The sequence below is a fragment of the Cervus canadensis genome, chromosome 7 (assembly GCF_019320065.1).
Source record: "Cervus canadensis isolate Bull #8, Minnesota chromosome 7, ASM1932006v1, whole genome shotgun sequence".
In the NCBI taxonomy this organism is placed as follows: domain Eukaryota; kingdom Metazoa; phylum Chordata; class Mammalia; order Artiodactyla; family Cervidae; genus Cervus; species Cervus canadensis.
Genome location: NC_057392.1, coordinates 58653748 through 58671134, shown reverse-complemented (window position 1 = coordinate 58671134; position 17387 = coordinate 58653748). Strand labels below are relative to the sequence as shown.

At 52.7% G+C, this 17387-nt stretch overlaps 2 protein-coding genes across 7 annotated transcripts in view; one reads left to right on the top strand and one right to left on the bottom strand.

Annotated features, from left to right (window-relative positions):
• The window catches only part of LOC122444858 (endothelin-converting enzyme 2), a 30810-nt gene that overhangs the window by 6468 nt on the left and 6955 nt on the right, over positions 1-17387 (top strand). Inside the window, exons 1-8 of one of the 6 annotated variants that reach the window (XM_043473546.1) lie at positions 3693-3747; positions 10500-10586; positions 10938-11073; positions 11269-11484; positions 11936-12060; positions 12176-12322; positions 12472-12537; positions 16520-16708. In XM_043473546.1, coding sequence (XP_043329481.1) covers positions 10500-10586; positions 10938-11073; positions 11269-11484; positions 11936-12060; positions 12176-12322; positions 12472-12537; positions 16520-16708 — 966 coding nt within the window. In that variant the 5' untranslated portion in view covers positions 3693-3747. Of the gene's footprint in view, positions 1-3692; positions 3748-9721; positions 9773-9840; positions 10246-10301; positions 10323-10499; positions 10587-10937; positions 11074-11268; positions 11485-11935; positions 12061-12175; positions 12323-12471; positions 12538-16519; positions 16709-17387 lie in introns of those variants that run through there. The other 5 variants (XM_043473544.1, XM_043473543.1, XM_043473547.1 and 2 more) reach the window with 5 other exon arrangements.
• CAMK2N2 (calcium/calmodulin dependent protein kinase II inhibitor 2) lies at positions 141-2225 on the bottom strand. The gene is made up of 2 exons (XM_043473551.1): positions 2057-2225; positions 141-1169 (listed from the first exon to the last, which is right to left on the bottom strand). The coding sequence occupies exons 1-2, from the start codon at positions 2223-2225 to the stop codon at positions 1099-1101; spliced, it is 240 nt and encodes a 79-aa protein (XP_043329486.1). The 3' UTR covers positions 141-1098.

Below are 17387 nucleotides of genomic sequence, written 5' to 3'. Positions count from 1 at the left end.
TGCCTATGTTTACTTGGCAACCCTTCTCTGCCAGTAACATGCACCTGAGATTCCCAAGTACCTTATTCCCTCCCTAAAAAGAACTGGAGCCATTTGGGGCTGACTTCTTAGCAAACCAAAGCAGCAGCTACACACACACACACAGGGAGGTCTGTGTTTATTCACACACTCCTGGTACAGTGAGGATGGAGGACATTTACAAAGGACACCCCCAGGGGTTGAGAACATCTCCAGGGCCACAGGTGTCATCCAAAGACGCAGTGCAGCCCCGGTTTGGAATCCCAGGGGCAGGACACAAAGGTCCAAGGTAAAATCAGACCTGGGCCCTTGGAAAGTGATACCTTGAGGGGAGGAGGTCTGCCAGAGAGCCGCCTGGAATCAGGCATGGGCAGACTGGTCATGTGGTTGGTTACCATGTTGGGGGCTTGTCCCATCCCAGCCTCAACACCCATCCTTTCTGCCAGGCGCAGAAGAGCGTGGCCGAGACCGTGGTGGGCAGGGCATGAACCATGAGGGGAATTAGTAAACAAAGAGTCGGATATAAAAATACAAATGTGCTGAGGAAGTCCCTTAGAAAGAGGCTGAGGCTGGGGTCACGCCAGACAGGGGTTGGGGTGAGGAGCGGCTGGGCTCAGAGGGGTGGGAAGCTCATGCAAATACGCAGCCAAACATCCCTGGCCGCGCGCGAGGTCCGACACCGGCAGGCAGTCGGTTTGCAGACCAGACCTGCCGGAGAGGGGCGGGGCAGGGGAGCCGTGCGGGAGGGGACGGGCCGGGGGTTTGAGGGCCGCGGGTCTCTGTCCGTTCCGGTGTGCGGGGTGGGGCTGCGGCCCGAGGTTCTAAAGTGCAAGAGCGCGGCGGCGGGCTCCGGGCCGGTCCGCGCCGCCGCTACCGCCGCCGCCGTGGTGCTGAAGCGGACAGCTCCGGAGTGCCTGGCGGCGGCGGCGGCAGCGACTGCAACCCGAAGGCGGCGCGGCCCTGCAGTCCCCGCCCGCGGGCGCCTGGGCCGGGGCGGGGGGCGACGGCAGCCGCATCGCCGGCCCGCGCTCCTGGCCGCCGCGGGGCTGGGCCCGGAGCCCGCCGCCTGAGCCGGCGCGTCTACACTCCGGACGGCGGCTTCTCCCCCATCCCCTTCAGCACGTCGTCTATCCGGTCATCCTCGATCACCACTGCGCAGGGAGAAAGCGCGTCAGCCGCGCGGCCTCGGGGGGCAGCGGCGAGAATGGGCCCCGGGTCCTCGCGCCCCACTCAGCTACTGCCCGTGGCTCAGAGACGCCCCTGGGACTCCCGTGCTACAGTGCCCTCCCCATCTGCTCTTTCCCGCCGATTCAACCCAAGGCCGACCCCCAGCTCCCATAGACCCGCTCCTCTCCTTGCGGAGGAACGCCCCTCTTCCTAAGACTTCAGCGTTCAACCTTCCAGTCCAAACCCTCCCGCCACCTGAGCTCTCCTACTTCGAGCTGATCGGAAAGCTTTTGCTGATAGGATCCCCCTCTTCCACCCTCCCTTCAACAGGATCCCCTCCTCAACCCGAATCTCCATCTATTCCAGCCCTCTCCCCAATCTAACCTTGTGGTTTCAACCCCTCTTCCGATCCTGGCACCAACAGAGCCCCTTCCCCATGCAAACAACCAGGACAACCGAACCCCCGCCCCCCTGCCCACTCTCCAATCGGCATCCCTCCCCTCGCGAAGATTCTTTCGTAGCATACACCGACTCAGCGTTTGATCCTGTAGAAGCGGCCAGTCGCCCAACGTCCCCACTTCAGGTAGCCCCGAATGCCCTGGTCGGCCCCTCCCCCTCGCCCGTGTGCCAAGGCTCTACTTCCAGAGGTGGTGAGCATCGAATCCGGGGCACTGCGTTCCCAGGAGAGGGGAAGAGGGGGACACAACACTGCAGCAGGGACCACCCTTTACCCGCCCCCCCGCCCCCCAACCGCGGCTGGCTGCGCTGGTCTGCGGCAAGAGCTGAGGGCGCTTGGCGGGGAACTGCAGCCGGGGGGCGCCCGGGGGAGGATTTCTGGGTCAAGCGGCGACTCCGGGTCCCGGCCGTGTACCTCTCTTGGCTCGGCCGATCTGGCCCAGCTTGGGGGGTCGCTTGGCTTGGTTGCCCGCGAAGAAGGAGTTGGTGTCCTGCAGGCGGCAGCTGAAGGAGAGGTCAGAGCCCTCGGGGTCGGCGCCGAAGCGGCCCATCTTGTCCTCGCTGTAGGGCAGGATCTCGGACATGGCGGGCGCGGGACTGCGGCGGGGCGCGGGCGGCGGGCTAGCTGCCGGACCGGCCCTCGCTCAGCAGGGGAGCCGGCGGAAGGATGAAGTCATGCAGCATCCGGGGCTGCGAAGCCAAGCGGGGCCTCCTCCCCCGCGCCTCCGCCTCCCCGGCCGCTGGGCAGGCGGCGGCGGCGGTGGCGGCGGCGGGGACCTGGCGGGGGCGGTGCGCGGGGGGCGGGGGCGGCGGCGAGAGCGGAATGACGATGAGCGCCCGACTGCCGCAGAGCCGGGCGGGCGGGGCGCGGGGGAGGAGGGGCGGACACCGGCCAGGGGTGGGAGGCAGGGAGGCGGGCCTGGGGTGCGGTGGGTGGGTGGGGTTGTGTGTGTGTGCCTGGACCCGAGCGCCTCCGGCTCTCTGCGGAGATACTGGAGCGAAAACGGGAGGGTCCTGCCATTGGCGGGAATGGCGCCCGGGCGAACCGTACCGGCCACAACGGGTGCAGGAGCTGGCGGGGAGAGGCGGGACTCGGGGGAAGGCAGGAGCGACCCCGGCATGCGAGGGGCGGGAGGAGAGTCTTGCACACAAGCTCAGAGATGCTTGCTAGGGGCACTGGGAATTGGGGGGCGGGTCGGGGCCGGAAGCAGGGCCAGCATTCGAAGCGGGGCGGACACCGGAAGCGTGGCGGGGGGAGAGTCGGATACGCCGGGAGGTGTGCGGGAACCCGCAGGACGCAGGAATAGCTCAGGCCAATGGGTGGTGTCCCCACCTTTGGCGCGCTCTCGTGTGGAATTGCTCTTCGGGTCTGAAACAGATCATCTGGAGTCTGTGTTTCTGTGACCACCTTCTGTTTCTGTCTGTGCCTATTTATTTGTCAGTCTATCTCGACGTGTCTGTGTCTCTGCCTCGGTGCCCCATTTCTTTTTGCGTCATAGTCTCTGTCTACGTCTCTATCTCTTAAATTTTAAGCTATAATAGTTTGAGAAAGACCTTTGCTTTACACAGCAGTAAAAATTATGTATTGTACATTGCATGAGTGTGTGACCAACTCTTTGCGACATCATTGACTACTGTAGCCTGCCACGCTCCGTCCTTGTAATTTTTCAGGCAAGAATACTGGAGTGGGTTGCCATTTCCTACTCCAGGTGTCTACGTCTATCTCTTAAGTGTCTCTGTTCCTCTGTATCCATGCTTGGGCTTTTCTGTGCCCTGGTGGTACTTGGGGACCTCAGGAGCTGGGAGAACCGCAGGGCGCGGCGGGCGCTTTGAGTCTGAGTTTCGGCGCCAGCATCAGGGCTGGGGGTGCAGGTCTGCCTTGGTTAGCGCGCGTCGGCCCAGTTACCGAGACTCCTCCAAGGAGAGAGCCGAGATTAGTGCCGAAACTCGGGCTCAAAGCGCGCGCTACGCGCTGCGGTTCTCCCAACCCCCGGGGCCGGCGCTGCGCTTGCAGTGTAGGAGGAATGAATGACGGCGTCGCGGGGGGCGCGCTGGCTGCAGGTGACGCGGGGAAGCCCGGAGCGCCTGAGGACGCGAAGCGCGCCGGTGAGTCCGGAGGTAGAAGGGGAGGGATAGAGGGCGTCTCCGCCCTGGGTGCTGGGGATCACGTGACAATTCTCGCCGCACCGACGAGCGTGCACCCTCTTCTCCCTCTCCCTCTGGCCGTCAGCAGCGCCGTCAGTTGCTTGCTAGCGCGCTGGGCTCTGGCGCAATCTCTGGCCTTGGGGGAGGGAGGTGTCGCACATTCGGTGACAGTGACGACAGCACTGATAAGGATAATAATCATCCGAATAATAATCATTAAGTCCATACTCAAGGCGGAGGGTTCTCTACCGTCCCTGAAGCACATTTCCTTCTTCCCTCTAAATCACGTAGCTGGTGAGGCGCCTAGTGCTGGGTCTTCTTCCTCCAACAATTGTTAGTTCCAGGGACATAAAGGCGAATGCCATCATGGCTGCTCTAGGACGAGGCTGGGGAGTACCAGAATTGCCTCTGTACAGCCTCACTCAAGACCAAAGACCTGACTGAAATGAAAGTTGCTCAGTCGTGTCTTACTATTTGCAACCCCTGTAGTCCATGGGATTCTCCAGACCAGAATACTGGAGTGGGTAGACTTTCCCTTCTCCAGGGATCTTCCTAACCCAGGGATCAAATCCAGGCCTCCCGCATTGCAGGCAGATTATTTACCACTGAGCCACCAGGGAAGCCACCTGTACAGCCTCACTCAAGACCAAAGACTAAAGGCCTGTCCCTATCAAACCTCCTCTGCTGTGTCCTGACCTCTGGGATGAGGGCTGGAGCTGGAGGTGGAAGCCCTGCTGGGTGAGCAGAGTCTCCAGACCTGGAAGGACAGGAGAAGCTGGAGCTCAGGGTTGCTAGGGGAGAGTCCAGAGAATTCCACCCCTACTGGAGGTTGTTCAGCCCTGGGTTCCAATCCAAGTTCTACCACTTCCTGTGTGACCTTGAGCAATTAGTTTTTTAATTGACCCCACAATTTTTAAAAAAATTAGTTCATTGGTACTTGTAACATTTTAGGGAGATATGGAAAATCACACAAAATCTTTCATATATATCCTTCCAATCTTTTTCTCATTTATTTGCATAAAATGCATACATACCTCTCTGAGCCTCCATGTTCTAGCGTGAAGCCTAGAGATGATAGAGCCTACACTAACAGTTTTGTAGAAGAACTTGTCTTAAGGTGAAGTGACTTGTCTCAGGAGGTAATGCACTGCCCCTACCAAAAGTGATCAAGGGCCCATCTGGGTTCTTGCCAAGAATAAGATGAGAGCACTGGGTGGGAAATTGAAACATTCCTGGTTTCTCCTCTCAGAATGAGAGAGAATGGAGGAATAGCAATTTAACTTGGTGTTCATTTGGTTAGCTCCTTCTTAAATAATCTTACTCCTGTAAGACACATGCTGGATTGTGATTAAGGCAAAAGACATAAGTGCAGAATTGTAAAGATATAGTAATACATGATTCAGCTATGTTGTGAAAATTTGGAGCGAGTTCTTTATTTTTTTTAATAATTTTATTTATTTATGGCTGCACTGGATCTTCGCTGCTGTTCATGGGCTTTCTCTAGTGGTTACTCTCTAGTTCTGTTGCATGGACTTTTCATTGTGGTGGCTTCACTTGTTGCAGAGTACTAACTCTAGGCACAGGGACTTCTTCAGTAGTTGTGGCACTTCTCAGCATGTGGAATCTTCCCAGAGCAGGAATTGAACCCGTGTCCCCTGCATTGGCAGGCGGATTTGTTAACTAATGGGTCACTTGGGAAGTCCAGAACAAGTTCTTTAAATTACCATCCTCTACTTAAAGTCTGATGTTCTGCATCCCTGTCCATGAGATGAAGATTCATTTTCACAGCTAAAATGAAGTTTGTTTGGATTGTTGTGACAATCTGAATTTCTTTTGAAAGCCCCTCAAAACCTACTAGTGGGATTGAATCCATACGTTCTCAGCAGAATAATATGCCTTTTGACAGTTGAGTATGAATGACACTTTTATTCAAGCGGAAACCATAGGCCTGTGTAGTGAGCTGGACAGAGTCTCCCCTAAAACTTCTGTCTACCTGGAACCTCGGAATAGACCTTATTTGAAAATAGGGTCTTTGCAGAAGTTAATTAGTTAAATTAAGCTAAGGTCATACTAGATTAGGGTGTACCCTCACTTGTGTCTTTGTAAGAAGAGGACAAATGCACAAGACATATACACGCTTGGGAAGGCCTTGTGAGGAAGCAGAGATAGGACTGATGTGGCTGCAAGCCAAGGAACACCTAGCATTGCTAGGAGCCACAAGAAGATGGAAGAGGCAAGGAAGGATTCTTCTTTAGGGCTTACTGAGGGAGCATGGCCCTGCCTAGATTTTGGACTTTTCACCTCTGGAACTGTGAGAGAATAAGTTTATTTTTTTCTTTTTAGTTTTTTCTTTGTTCTTGGTTTGTTTTCTGGCTGCACCCTAAGGTATTAGTTCCCTGACCAGGGATCAGACTTGTACCTCCTAAAGTAGCACAGTGTCCTAACCATTGGACTGCCAGATAATTATAGCTTAAGTTTGTGAGTTACAAGTTTCTGTTTTAAGCCAGGCAGTTTGTGGTAGTTTGTTACAGCAGTCCTATGAAACAAATACAAAGTTACAAGTATTTTGGGGTCATCCTTTTAGGTCTCTCATGATCATGTCTCTCCTTCCTTAAGCTCTCTGGGGACCCTTTGCTCTTACCCTGTCCCTCAAAGAAAGCCTATACCACGAAGGTATTTCTGGGATTCTTCCTTTTAGCAGAGGCTGATAAATCACAAAAAAGAATGAAGCAGATCTGTGTGGATTGACATGGTAAGATCTCCAAGACCTGTCAAAATATCACCAAATAACAAGTGTAGAGTGTGATTTCACATGTGTGAAAAAAGTATACACACATATGCACACACACACAGAGTGTATTTAGATATGTAAATACATGTAAAAGAAAGAAACACATACCAAACTGCTAATAATGGTTATCTCTGGGAATGGTGCAGGGATCCTGGCAGAATGAAGTTCATCTTTTATTCTATGTACTTCTGGAGTATATTACATTTGCAATAAAAGGGTTTTAGTGATTAAAAAAATTTGCAAATTTGATGCCCATAGAGGCTTGAAAAGTGTTTATGTACTGGGGTTGCCCTTTTTTGGTTGCTAGGAATCCTGATACCACCATATGAAAAATCCTGAGCTAGCCTCCTGGTGACAGAGAGACCACACAGAGACTGGGCCCAGGCATCTCAGCTGAGGCCCAAACATGTAAATGAGATCATTCAGCTAGACCATTCAGCTCCTGGTGAGCTGACCCAGACCTAAAGAACCACCCAATCAACCTACTGAACATGAAAAGTAATAAATGTTTGCTATTTTAATCCATTAAGTTTGGACAGTCTGTTTTTCATTCAAAGCTAACTGATATAAGCATGCTGTAGATAATCATGCTGTAGATAACATGCTTATTTCCTAGGACAATTTCCTAGAATTTGACTTTCTAAGTCAAAAATTATGTACACATACCTGTTGATTCATATTGCCAAAAAGACTGTATCAGTTTATAAGCCACCAGCAATATATGAAAATGTTCACTTTCCCCATCTTTGTCAACATTGGATACTAATGTGTGTTGTTATCTTCATGATTATATGGTTCTTTTTTTTTTTAACTATACAGTTCTTATAAGTTGACACATAAAACATTTTCCATTCCCTCTCAATTCACAATCAATTTAGAGAAAAACTGACCTCATAAAATTAAACTTATAGGAAAATAAGAGCAGAAAATAGAAAAATAATAGAATGAGAGAATAAAACAGAGTCAAAGATTATAAACACAGAGGAAATAAAATAGAGTTATATAAAATAGAGGAATCTCCAAGCCTATCATACATAGGGTACTTAACATGTAGTCAGGAATAGTTGTGAACCTGATAAACTATCTGGGTTATGAAAGAGGCATGGAAAGGAAATATCCATTTAGGCCAGACCTAGTGAAACTGGAAATACTCTCTATAGAGGTACCAGCCTCTTTTCTTATGTGGTTGCATTTAATTCTCACAGCAATACACTAAGCAGAAATGATGGCACCTTGATGAAGAAGAATGAAAGTTCAGAGCTTTCAAATAAAGATTACATACCTGATAAAGAATGGAGCCCAGATTTGAATCAGATCTGTTTGGCTTGGAAACTATGTGCTTCCCCTTATTCTTCCAGAGAAGATGTGGCAGAAGACTAGCAACTAATGTTGGGAGGAAGTATGTACTCCTTTTGATTCATATTGCCAAACTACTCTCCAGAGAGGAGTCTGATTGCCTGGATTTGAATTTGAATTCCAGCTCTACTACTCACGAGCCGTGTATCTCAGCCTCTCGATGCCTCAGTTTCCTCACCTGCAAAATGGCTTCATAAGTATCATGAGGATAAACGAGTGTGTTGATGTAAAATACCTGGAACAGTGGCTGGCCATGGCACAGTGCTATATAAGATTGCTACTTACAGCATGGTATTACAACAGCATGGGACTATTTCTACGAGTCTGTTGCTGGAAAGTCCTTATAAAGAAGTTTGCTTGTATTCACATGGCCATGTCATGGTGCGATTTTCCATATGACAGGACTGACCCTGTGGCCATGTTTCCCTCCATCCAGGCTTGGGGGAAGTGGGAAAGAGGTCAGCAATGTGATGCCACATTGTCATTTCATTGAACATGAACTCCAGAGACTTGTCCCATGTGGATAGGAGAAGGTTGTGCTGCTGCAGACCACAGTGTGATTGGATGAGAAAGTTCCTTGCTCAGGGAAGCTTGATTAACCTAAAACCCATGTTTCATCTGGGAAACAGAACAGGCTTCCTCCAGCCATACAATTCTCATTTCCACCTATAGGATTTTAATAATAACTACACCAACAATAATAATAGCAGTGAGAGTGCCCTTTATGTGCCAGAAATTGTCCTCAAATTTTTACAAGTATTGTTTCATTTAATTCTCACCACCATCCTTTGAAATAGGTACTATTCTTATTTCCATTTTACCAGAGAGGAAATTGAGCCTGGATCCGGGATCTTTCATCCTAACTAAGATACTATTATTTGAGAACATGCAGTTTTGGGGTGAAAAATGCCAAAAGAAAGAAATCCAGCAGTTTCAGTCATACATCATCTACCCTTCCTCAGCCACAAGAGCATTCCATGTTAGAGATGCTCACAGCAAGACGTTTGAGAACTGAGGTTAGAGTCAAGACACGGGTATGGATCTGCTGCCACACCTTCTCAGGTCAAATTGAGAGAGGTGGGATGAGGATGAGGCACTTTTTAAAAATTTGTGGTTTTTAAAAAAAAAAACAACCAGACACTCTTCAGTGAAGCAGACTGCAACACCACCAGGCCTGATTAAGGAATGACAATATGGAAGGCAGATGGCAGATGCATAGACGCCACACTATTGCCTTTCAGTTAAATATTGCTTGGTGTGTTTTTTTTTCTTGTAAACCTCCCAAATAAAGTGGTTTGCTTTTCTCAAGTTAGAAGTGTTAGCTCGTCTTTTCTTTAAATATCTGTGCATGGCTGTTTTTTTCCCTGCCTATTTGTCACCATCTGTAACCCTCCCTTTGTGAGATGATCTGATGACAACAATTATCTTGGAGAGTAAAAGTGCAGCCTTGAAGCAACGTGTAAGGGGGGATTCAGAATGTGAGCAGTGTGTGTATGCTGCCCAAGCACTTTGTGTGTGTGTGTGTGTGTGTGTGTGTGTTTTGAATGTGTGTCCAGAACCTCAGGGTAGAAGAACACATGTTGTCTCTGGGTGCCTGGTAAGTGTATACCTTTTGTGTGAAGATGCAGTCTGTGAGTGATGTGTGTGTGTGCCTGTGGACCGAGTGTTGGGCTGAGTGCCTGCCTGTGTACTTTGGGTCTATGTGCTCCCTGTATAGATATGGTGCTGACACCCTAAATGTGGGTCACCTCGGGCATGCTGCTCTGTGTGTTTTGGCTGAAGAGGGGCAGTGCGGACAGCTGGGGGAAGACGTTCCCCTGAGAGCGTAATTTCTCAAAGGTGTTTGAAGGGGATGGGGAGGGCCTGCAATTTCAGGGATTGGGCAGGGGTTTGGGTCTGGGTCAAAGAAATGTAAATTACGGGAGGCTTGCAAGAGGGTGTTGCTGGGATGGGGTACTGACCGCAAAGCGGGGAGGGGGACTCGGAGTTTCTGGAGGGCTGGTGGCTCTGGCTGGGTGCAGCTCTGTGGGGCGGGCCGTGGGCACCTGGAGCCAGGACCGGGCGCCGGGCGGATGGCGGGGCGCGGCCGGCGCGCGCCTCCCCTCCCCCACCCCTACCAGGAGCGCCGCGCCGCGGGGGGAGGGGGGCGGCGGCAGGCGGGGGCGGCGGCGATGCCGGGCGGCGACGGCGGGGCCCGGCCCGCGGCCGAGGCCACGGCCTGGGCGAGGGCCAGCCTCCGGGAGCCCTAAGGTGCCGCCGGCCCCGACTCCACCATGAGCGTCGCGCTGCAGGAGCTAGGCGGCGGCGGCAACGTGAGTGCGGGCCCCGGGCTCCCAGGGAGAGGACCGGGGGTGGGAGGAGCGGAGGGGCCCGCGGCGTTGGGAAGCAGGTCCGGCTCGCGGACTAACTTGACGGGCGGGGGGTCGGAGGGGCCCAGGCCGGCTGGAAGGAAGGGGCCCCGCACTTGAGGCAGGAGGGTCCCGGCCGGGCGAGGGGCGCCGGGGCAGGGCCGTGGGCGCGCAGCCCTCTCTGCCTGACCTGGGTCGGCGCCCCGACTGTCTGGCAGATGGTGGAATACAAACGCGCCACGCTGCGGGATGAAGACGCTCCCGAGACCCCCGTAGAGGGCGGGGCCTCCCCGGACGCCGTGGAGGTGGGCAAGGGGGTCCTCCCTGTCTCACCAGGCCCCCCAGCTCTGGCATGACGCCCGGCACACCCAGGAGCTCTCTGGGTTGCCCTGAAGGGTCACCTGCCCCCACCTCAGCTCCACCTCTGGCATCTGCGCTAGGACTATGGTGAGGCGACTCTAAGCCATGACGTTGCACAAAACAGGCTCAGGGCTCAACTCAGCCTGCCTCGTTGCCCCTGTGCCCCAAGTTAACCCTGTTAGCAGTCTTTGCTCCATGGCTCTGGAAACTGCTTGGGCCTTCACCCTCCGGGAGGACTTCTGTGATCGATCACCCACCTGAAGCTTGCTAGCTCCAGGTCCTCCTCTGTTCCCCAGGTGGGATTCCGGAAGAGGACCAGACGCCTCTTGGGGTTGCACACGCAGCTGGAGCTGGTCTTGGCAGGTGTCTCTCTACTGCTGGCGGCCCTGCTTCTGGGTTGCTTCGTCGCCCTGGGGGTCCAGTACCACAGAGGTAGGTACTCCCACTCCTGTCATGAGCCCTCCTAGCTGTGGGGACTCTGGAGGCTGATGGGGGGAGACTTCTGCCAGCTGTCCTCTGTCCTCCCAACCTCCCTGTTATGGCCCCTTGCAAAGCATTTGCCTCTCCCAGACCAACTGACTGTCCCCACCCCTCCCCACACACCACCCCTCATGTCCCCTGCCACAGACCCATCCCACAGCACTTGCCTCACAGAGGCCTGCATTCGAGTGGCTGGAAAAATCCTGGAGTCCCTGGACCGAGGAGTGAGCCCCTGTGAGGACTTCTACCAGTTCTCCTGTGGAGGTTGGATTCGCAGAAACCCTCTGCCTGATGGGCGTTCTCGCTGGAACACCTTCAACAGTCTCTGGGACCAGAATCAAGCCATCCTGAAGCACCTGCTTGGTGAGTGGGCCTACCAGGGAAGTGTTGTATCAGGTATGTGCCTTGTGCCAGCACAGGGCTCGGCACTTAGTAGGTAGTCAATAAATGTCCAGGAGTGAATACAGGGATGACTGCCAGCCCTCCTGGGATAGGGGATGCAGACACTGGGGGCTCCTGAAGAGTGGAGATGGGTTGAGGGAGCGGATCTCTGAGGACAGTGAAGGAACTCCTCTCTAAGCGCTGGAGCACCGCTGAGGGGTGGTAGACACCAGGGAATCTGTTGGGCTTAGAGATCTTTGAGTCTCCCTGGACAGGGGAGCGGAAGCTCTGCTTTGCTGTGGTTGACAGTCCTCCCACGTCTACACTAGGAGCAGTGCCCCCTTGAGAAGACAAGGAGAGGGATCAAGCAAGGGTCCGGACCCCTCTCAGCAGTTAGCATGGTTGCCACCCGGATCTGTGTTCTCTCTGACAGAAAACACCACCTTCAACTCCAGCAGTGAAGCCGAACGGAAGACGCAGCGCTTCTACCTCTCCTGCTTACAGGTGGAGCGCATCGAGGAGCTGGGTGCCCAGCCGCTGCGGGACCTCATTGACAAGGTAGGCTCCTGGGGTAGGCTGTGGGCGGGGGAGCAAGACAGGCCTTGGGAGAGGATGTGGCCCCAGAGAGCTTCGGGGCTCTTGTGCCAGAGGCGCCACCATGGTCTCCACTCAGATTGGTGGCTGGAACGTTACGGGGCCCTGGGACCGGGACAACTTCATGGAGGTGCTGAAGGCAGTAGCGGGGACGTATAGGGCCACCCCCTTCTTCACTGTCTACGTCAGTGCCGACTCTAAGAGTTCCAACAGCAATGTCATCCAGGTACTGGGCTGGGCAAGGGTGGGGAGGGACTTACGGACTATTTGCTGAGGCCATACTCCCTTCCCCTGTGATGGGCTGGCTGGGGTGGCCTCCCTGCACAAGAGTCCAGATTTCAGGGGTAGGGCTCACTGCTTATCTTGCTATTGCAGGTGGACCAGTCTGGGCTCTTTCTACCCTCTCGAGATTACTACCTAAACAGGACCGCCAATGAGAAAGTAAGGAGGATTCTCAGAATATCCACCCAACACCCCTGTTGAGCTGGGCTGATCTCTGTTTACTTTTCCCTTTGCTCAGGGTCAGAGTGGGGAAGGTGAGCCTATCCTGTCTCCGAGCCAACCCTGCTTCTTTCTTTCTTTTTTTTTCTTTTCTTTTATTTATTTTTGGCTCCACTGTGTGGGCATGCAAGATCTTAGTTCCCCAACCAGGGACTGAACTCATGCCCACTCCCCTCAGTACCCTGACTCCCCCAACACCCCCACCCCACCCCGTGCAGTGGAAGTCCAGAGTCTTGACAACTGGACTGCCAGGGAAGTCCCCCCTTCCTTCTTCTTTCTTTCTTCATTCTCCCTTCCCTGCATTCTTCCCTCCCTCCTTTCTACCCTTTTCTTCCTCCCTTGTTCTTCTCTTCTTTCCTTCCTTCCTTTCTCTTGCTCTTCCAGGAAAACACTTATAGGCACCCATTGTGAGATGCACATTTCAAAGCCTCTGTCACAGGATGCTTTCAATGCCGATGGGTTCATGGGCCTGGATAGCTGAGAGCAAGGCTCACAATAGGGGCCTCTAGGGCTCAGGCGAGATCCAGCAGCTGGAAAAGTTTTCCTAGGGAGGTTGCATTTGAGCCACAGCAGAATATCTGGGGTGGGGTGAGGGCATGCTGAGTTTAAACAAAAGTGTTAAAGACGGAAAAGCTAAGGTGTGTTTGGACCACAGGAAGGGGTCCAGTTTGGCAAAGTGTAGAGCTCAAAGCAGATGAGAGGGTGGAAAGGTGGGTAGGGACTAGTTATTGAAGGGACCTGTAGTGCCACATTGAGTTTACTGTATAGGCCCCAGAGAGCTATTGCATGCTCTGGGGCAGGCTGGGACTGCCCCAGTGAGCAGTGCTTTGGGAAGGCAGTTTGGCTGGGTGTGAAAAGTAGATGCAAGAGAGGGAGCCTGGAGATCAGTTACTCAAAAGTGTCTGCAGTACTCCAGGCTCTGAGTCTCTGAGGACCCAAATGGAGGAAGTGGCAGAGGGAAGATCAGGAAGGGGAGGATGCAAGAGACATGTGTGTGTGCTAAGTGGCTTCAGTCATGTCTGACTCTTTGTAACCCCATAGACTGTAGCCCATCAGGCTCCTCTGTTCATGAGATTCTCCAGGCAAGAATACTGGAGTGGGTAGCCATTTCCTTCTCTAGGGGATCTTCCCAACCAAGGGATCGAACCCTTAGTCTCCTGCATTGGCAGGCAGGTTCTTTACCACTAGCGCCACCTGGGAAGCCCCACAAGAGACATAAGTCCAAATCATGAATTGTTAATGCATGGATGTTAGAAGAGAGGAGATGAAGGAGGAAGAGATAAAGATAGTTGAGGCTGTGTGCCAGAATGATGGTGAGATGGAGTGATCCTTAGAGAATCTGGGGTATTTACAGGGACAACCAATTTCAAGCACATTGTGGGTTGGGTGTTACTATCACAGAAAAAGACAGACTTTGAAGTCAGACCTTGATTTTAATCCCAGCTTGGCAGCTTGGTGCAAGTTGATGAAGGTCTCTGAGGCTGTTTCTTCATCTGAAAAATGGGGATCATAGAATCTACCTCATTGTGTGCTTGGGGGCAGCAGAAGGATGCAGGTTTATGATTCTGCAGCAGATTCTGTGGCACATAATTTATGATTATGTGGCAGACACTCAAAGTGGGAGCTGCCTGTTTCAGTGATGTGAATGTGAGGGAGCTGGGCACCATCTCTCTGGAGAGGTCAGCAGGCAAGTATGAAAGTTGAGTGGGGTTCTGAAGAGAGTACAGGCCTGGAGGGAGCCGAAGGCTTGAGGGGCCTCTCCTTAAAAGCCTAGACAAAGGCTTAGGAGAAGTGAGAGAGAGGGCAAGACTGGAGACCAGAAAGAAGGAGATCCTTGTGTATTTCAAGAGGCAGAGGGAGGAAGAGAGACTTCTATGGAGCAAGGCAACCAGGAAGGGCTTTGTCCTTCTTCCATTCGCCCCCAAACACTTACCAAGCATCCCTCAGACAGACCCTCCGCTAGCACGTGGTGAACAAGACACTACCACTCAGTGGAGGCGAAGGCAGAAAACAGGATGCACACAGTTGTCCTATGTACAGTTGCTGGTAGAGGAGAAGTGTGGCAATCCAAGAGTCCTTTAACAGAGAGCCATCCTGGTCCTAGGGTGAGGGTAGGCTGTGGAGAAGAGAGAGAGAGTCCTAGGCAAAGGAAACAGCTGATGCAAAAGCTCTGAGAGGGGACAGGGTATGTCTTGTTGACAGATTAGAGAGGGGAGTGGGAGGGGAGAGTGGACCAAGTCCTTCTGGACAGGTTGGTAGAGTCCTGTTATGCATAAACATTATGGGTTAAGTTTAGCATTGATCCCAAAAGAAATGGAAAGAGAATCTCAAAAGTGGGGAGTGGTGTGAACAGATTTGTGGTTTTCATAACACCTGAGTCAGGGGAGGAAGGAATTTTGAGAATTCAGGAGAGAATCGCATGGTTGACTCAGCCTTTAGTGTGTTACCAGTTGTCTTGAGTAGGAAGTCTGTGCCTGCATCTTGGGGAAGCTGCAGCACCAGAGGTTTCTTATCCTATCTGCAGAGTTCAGGAAAGTCTCAAAAGTAAGTCTTGGGACTTCCCTGGTGATACAGTGGTTAGGACTCCATGCTTTCAATGCCAGGGGCCCAGATAAGATCTTGAAAGCCTCATGGTGTGGCCAATAAATAAATAAATAAAAGTAAGTCTTAAGCAGAAAGTTAGGAGGTAGGGAGAGAGGGGTGAGTTGGGGAGGGGTTGGCAAGATCACTGGTTGAACCAACCATCCCCCTTAGTAGCTGGGATGACTGGAATTGGTACTCAGACTTTTTCTGACATCAGCAGCAAGGAAGAGGGGAGGTGGGAAAAGGGAGATACTTCGAAGTGCAGAGAATGGAAGAAGAGATGGCCTTTGGCAGTTAAAGGAGCCCAGGGTGGGGCAAAAGTGAAAGTGGTCCCTGGGAGGCAGGATGTCCGTAGGAAGTCGGTGCTGAGCAGGGCTGAGGTTCTATGTACAGGATTTCATCCATCAGTCAACAATGTTTATTGACCACCTACGCTGTGCCAGATGCTGTGCTAGAGCCTGAGAACACAGTGGAGAACAGAGCATACAGCCCCTGCTCGTATGCAGCTCAAGTGCCAGCAGGGGCTGAGGGGACATGAGTTTTTTCTGAGCCTAGGCAGTGCTGGGGCTGTGGCCCTGGAGTCATGGAGCCTGGGCCACATGTGGACTCTGCCATCTGCTCATTTATGGTACGAGTCAAGAAGTCATGTTGTCTGTAAAATGGAACCTAGTACTCTCTTTATGGGGTTGCCTGGGCTCTCTTGGTGGGGAAGGTGGGATATATATGTAAAGCCCCAGCAGAGAATTTGATACATGTACATACATGGAGTCACTACATATTTTTTCTCTGTGTTTTCTTCCCCGCTGGAGGCCAGAGGGGAAGGCAGCAAGTCTGAAGCCTGGAAAGATGGGAGGTAGAAGGGAATTAAAACCAAATGTAGACCAAATTCCTCCATGGGGTCCACTCAGCTGTTAAGTGAAGGCACGTGGTCACTGATGGGCTGGGAAGAGTAGAAGGGCTTCAGGAAATGAGAAGGGCAGAGGGAAGAGGGATATGGGAAGCAGGGCTACCCACTGGACAGATCTTATTCTATGCTAGGTCCTTTCCCAGGCCTTTGGGATACAGTGGTAAATATGCCACTGGAACCTGGAATGGTGCTCTCCTGGAATTTACCTTTTCCTTGGGTAAACAGATGATGAGCAAGGGCACAAATAAATAAAAAAAAAAAGATCTAGCAGATGGCGATAAGCAGTATAGCAGAAATGATGAGGGTCCTCTAGAAGAGCTTCTCAGAGGAAGGTCCGCAGAAGAGATGGTGGGCAGGGGCAGCAGCTGGAACAGTCCTCTCGGCCTTGGGCAGGACTTGTTGCTGGGCTCTGAGGACTCGGGGCCCTGACAGGTGCTTACTGCCTATCTGGACTACATGGAGGAGCTGGGGATGCTGCTGGGTGGACAGCCAGCCTCCACGCGGGAGCAGATGCGGCAAGTGCTGGAGCTGGAGATACAATTGGCCAACATCACAGTGCCCCAGGACCAGCGGCGGGACGAGGAGAAGATCTACCACAAGATGAGCATCGCGGAGCTGCAGGTGGGGCAGGCAGGGAACTGACACCGCTGGAAGGGGTCAGCCCCCAGCCCAGGCCACCCAGCTCCCCTTTGTGCTGTCTACCTGAGACAGCCAGTCCTGTCCTCATTTCCTTGCTGTTTCTGAGCTTCCCGGCCTCACCGTTGCTATCCTGGAAGGAAAAATAGTGTCCATTTTAGGGCACCCCCACTGGGCCATCCTTTGGTCCCTTTCATGTTGCCTGGGGTTGCACAGAGGGATTATGTTAAAAATCTGTGACAACTTGTACAAGATGCCCGCAAATCAGTCAGAAGAGAAATGGAAGCATCTCCTGGAGGGCCCTTACTGCACCAGGCATCAACCTCTTAGTCGTTGGATTATGGAGAAGTTAGGTAAGGGGGGTTCTGGAGGAGAGGCCAGGTATGTAGGGACCCTGCGTGGTGTTTGGGGAGTTGATCCAACTGTTTGAAAAAGTATCTGAAGATCTGTAGCCCAACTAAATATCACAGATGGTGGTTTTCCATGTATAATAAGTGACTGGGTTCCCAGATTGAAGCACACTTAGGCCTAAAAATGGGTTTATTTTAGGAAGGGGCCACCAAGCAGCTAGTAGGTGTTGCTGTGGTGATGGAAAGGGCTCCCAGTTCCAGTGTACCAGTGGGGGAAGGGTCTGCTGAAAGCCAAGGGGGCAGGGAGGCTTGAG

Excerpts from the sequence above, each read along its gene's own strand:
- CAMK2N2 (XM_043473551.1), bottom strand. The coding sequence starts at position 2,225 with ATGTCCGAGATCCTGCCCTACAGCGAGGACAAGATGGGCCGCTTCGGC. Across the intron at positions 1,170-2,056 it reads GATCGGCCGAGCCAAGAGAG|TGGTGATCGAGGATGACCGG; the intron begins GTACACGGCCGG and ends CTCCCTGCGCAG.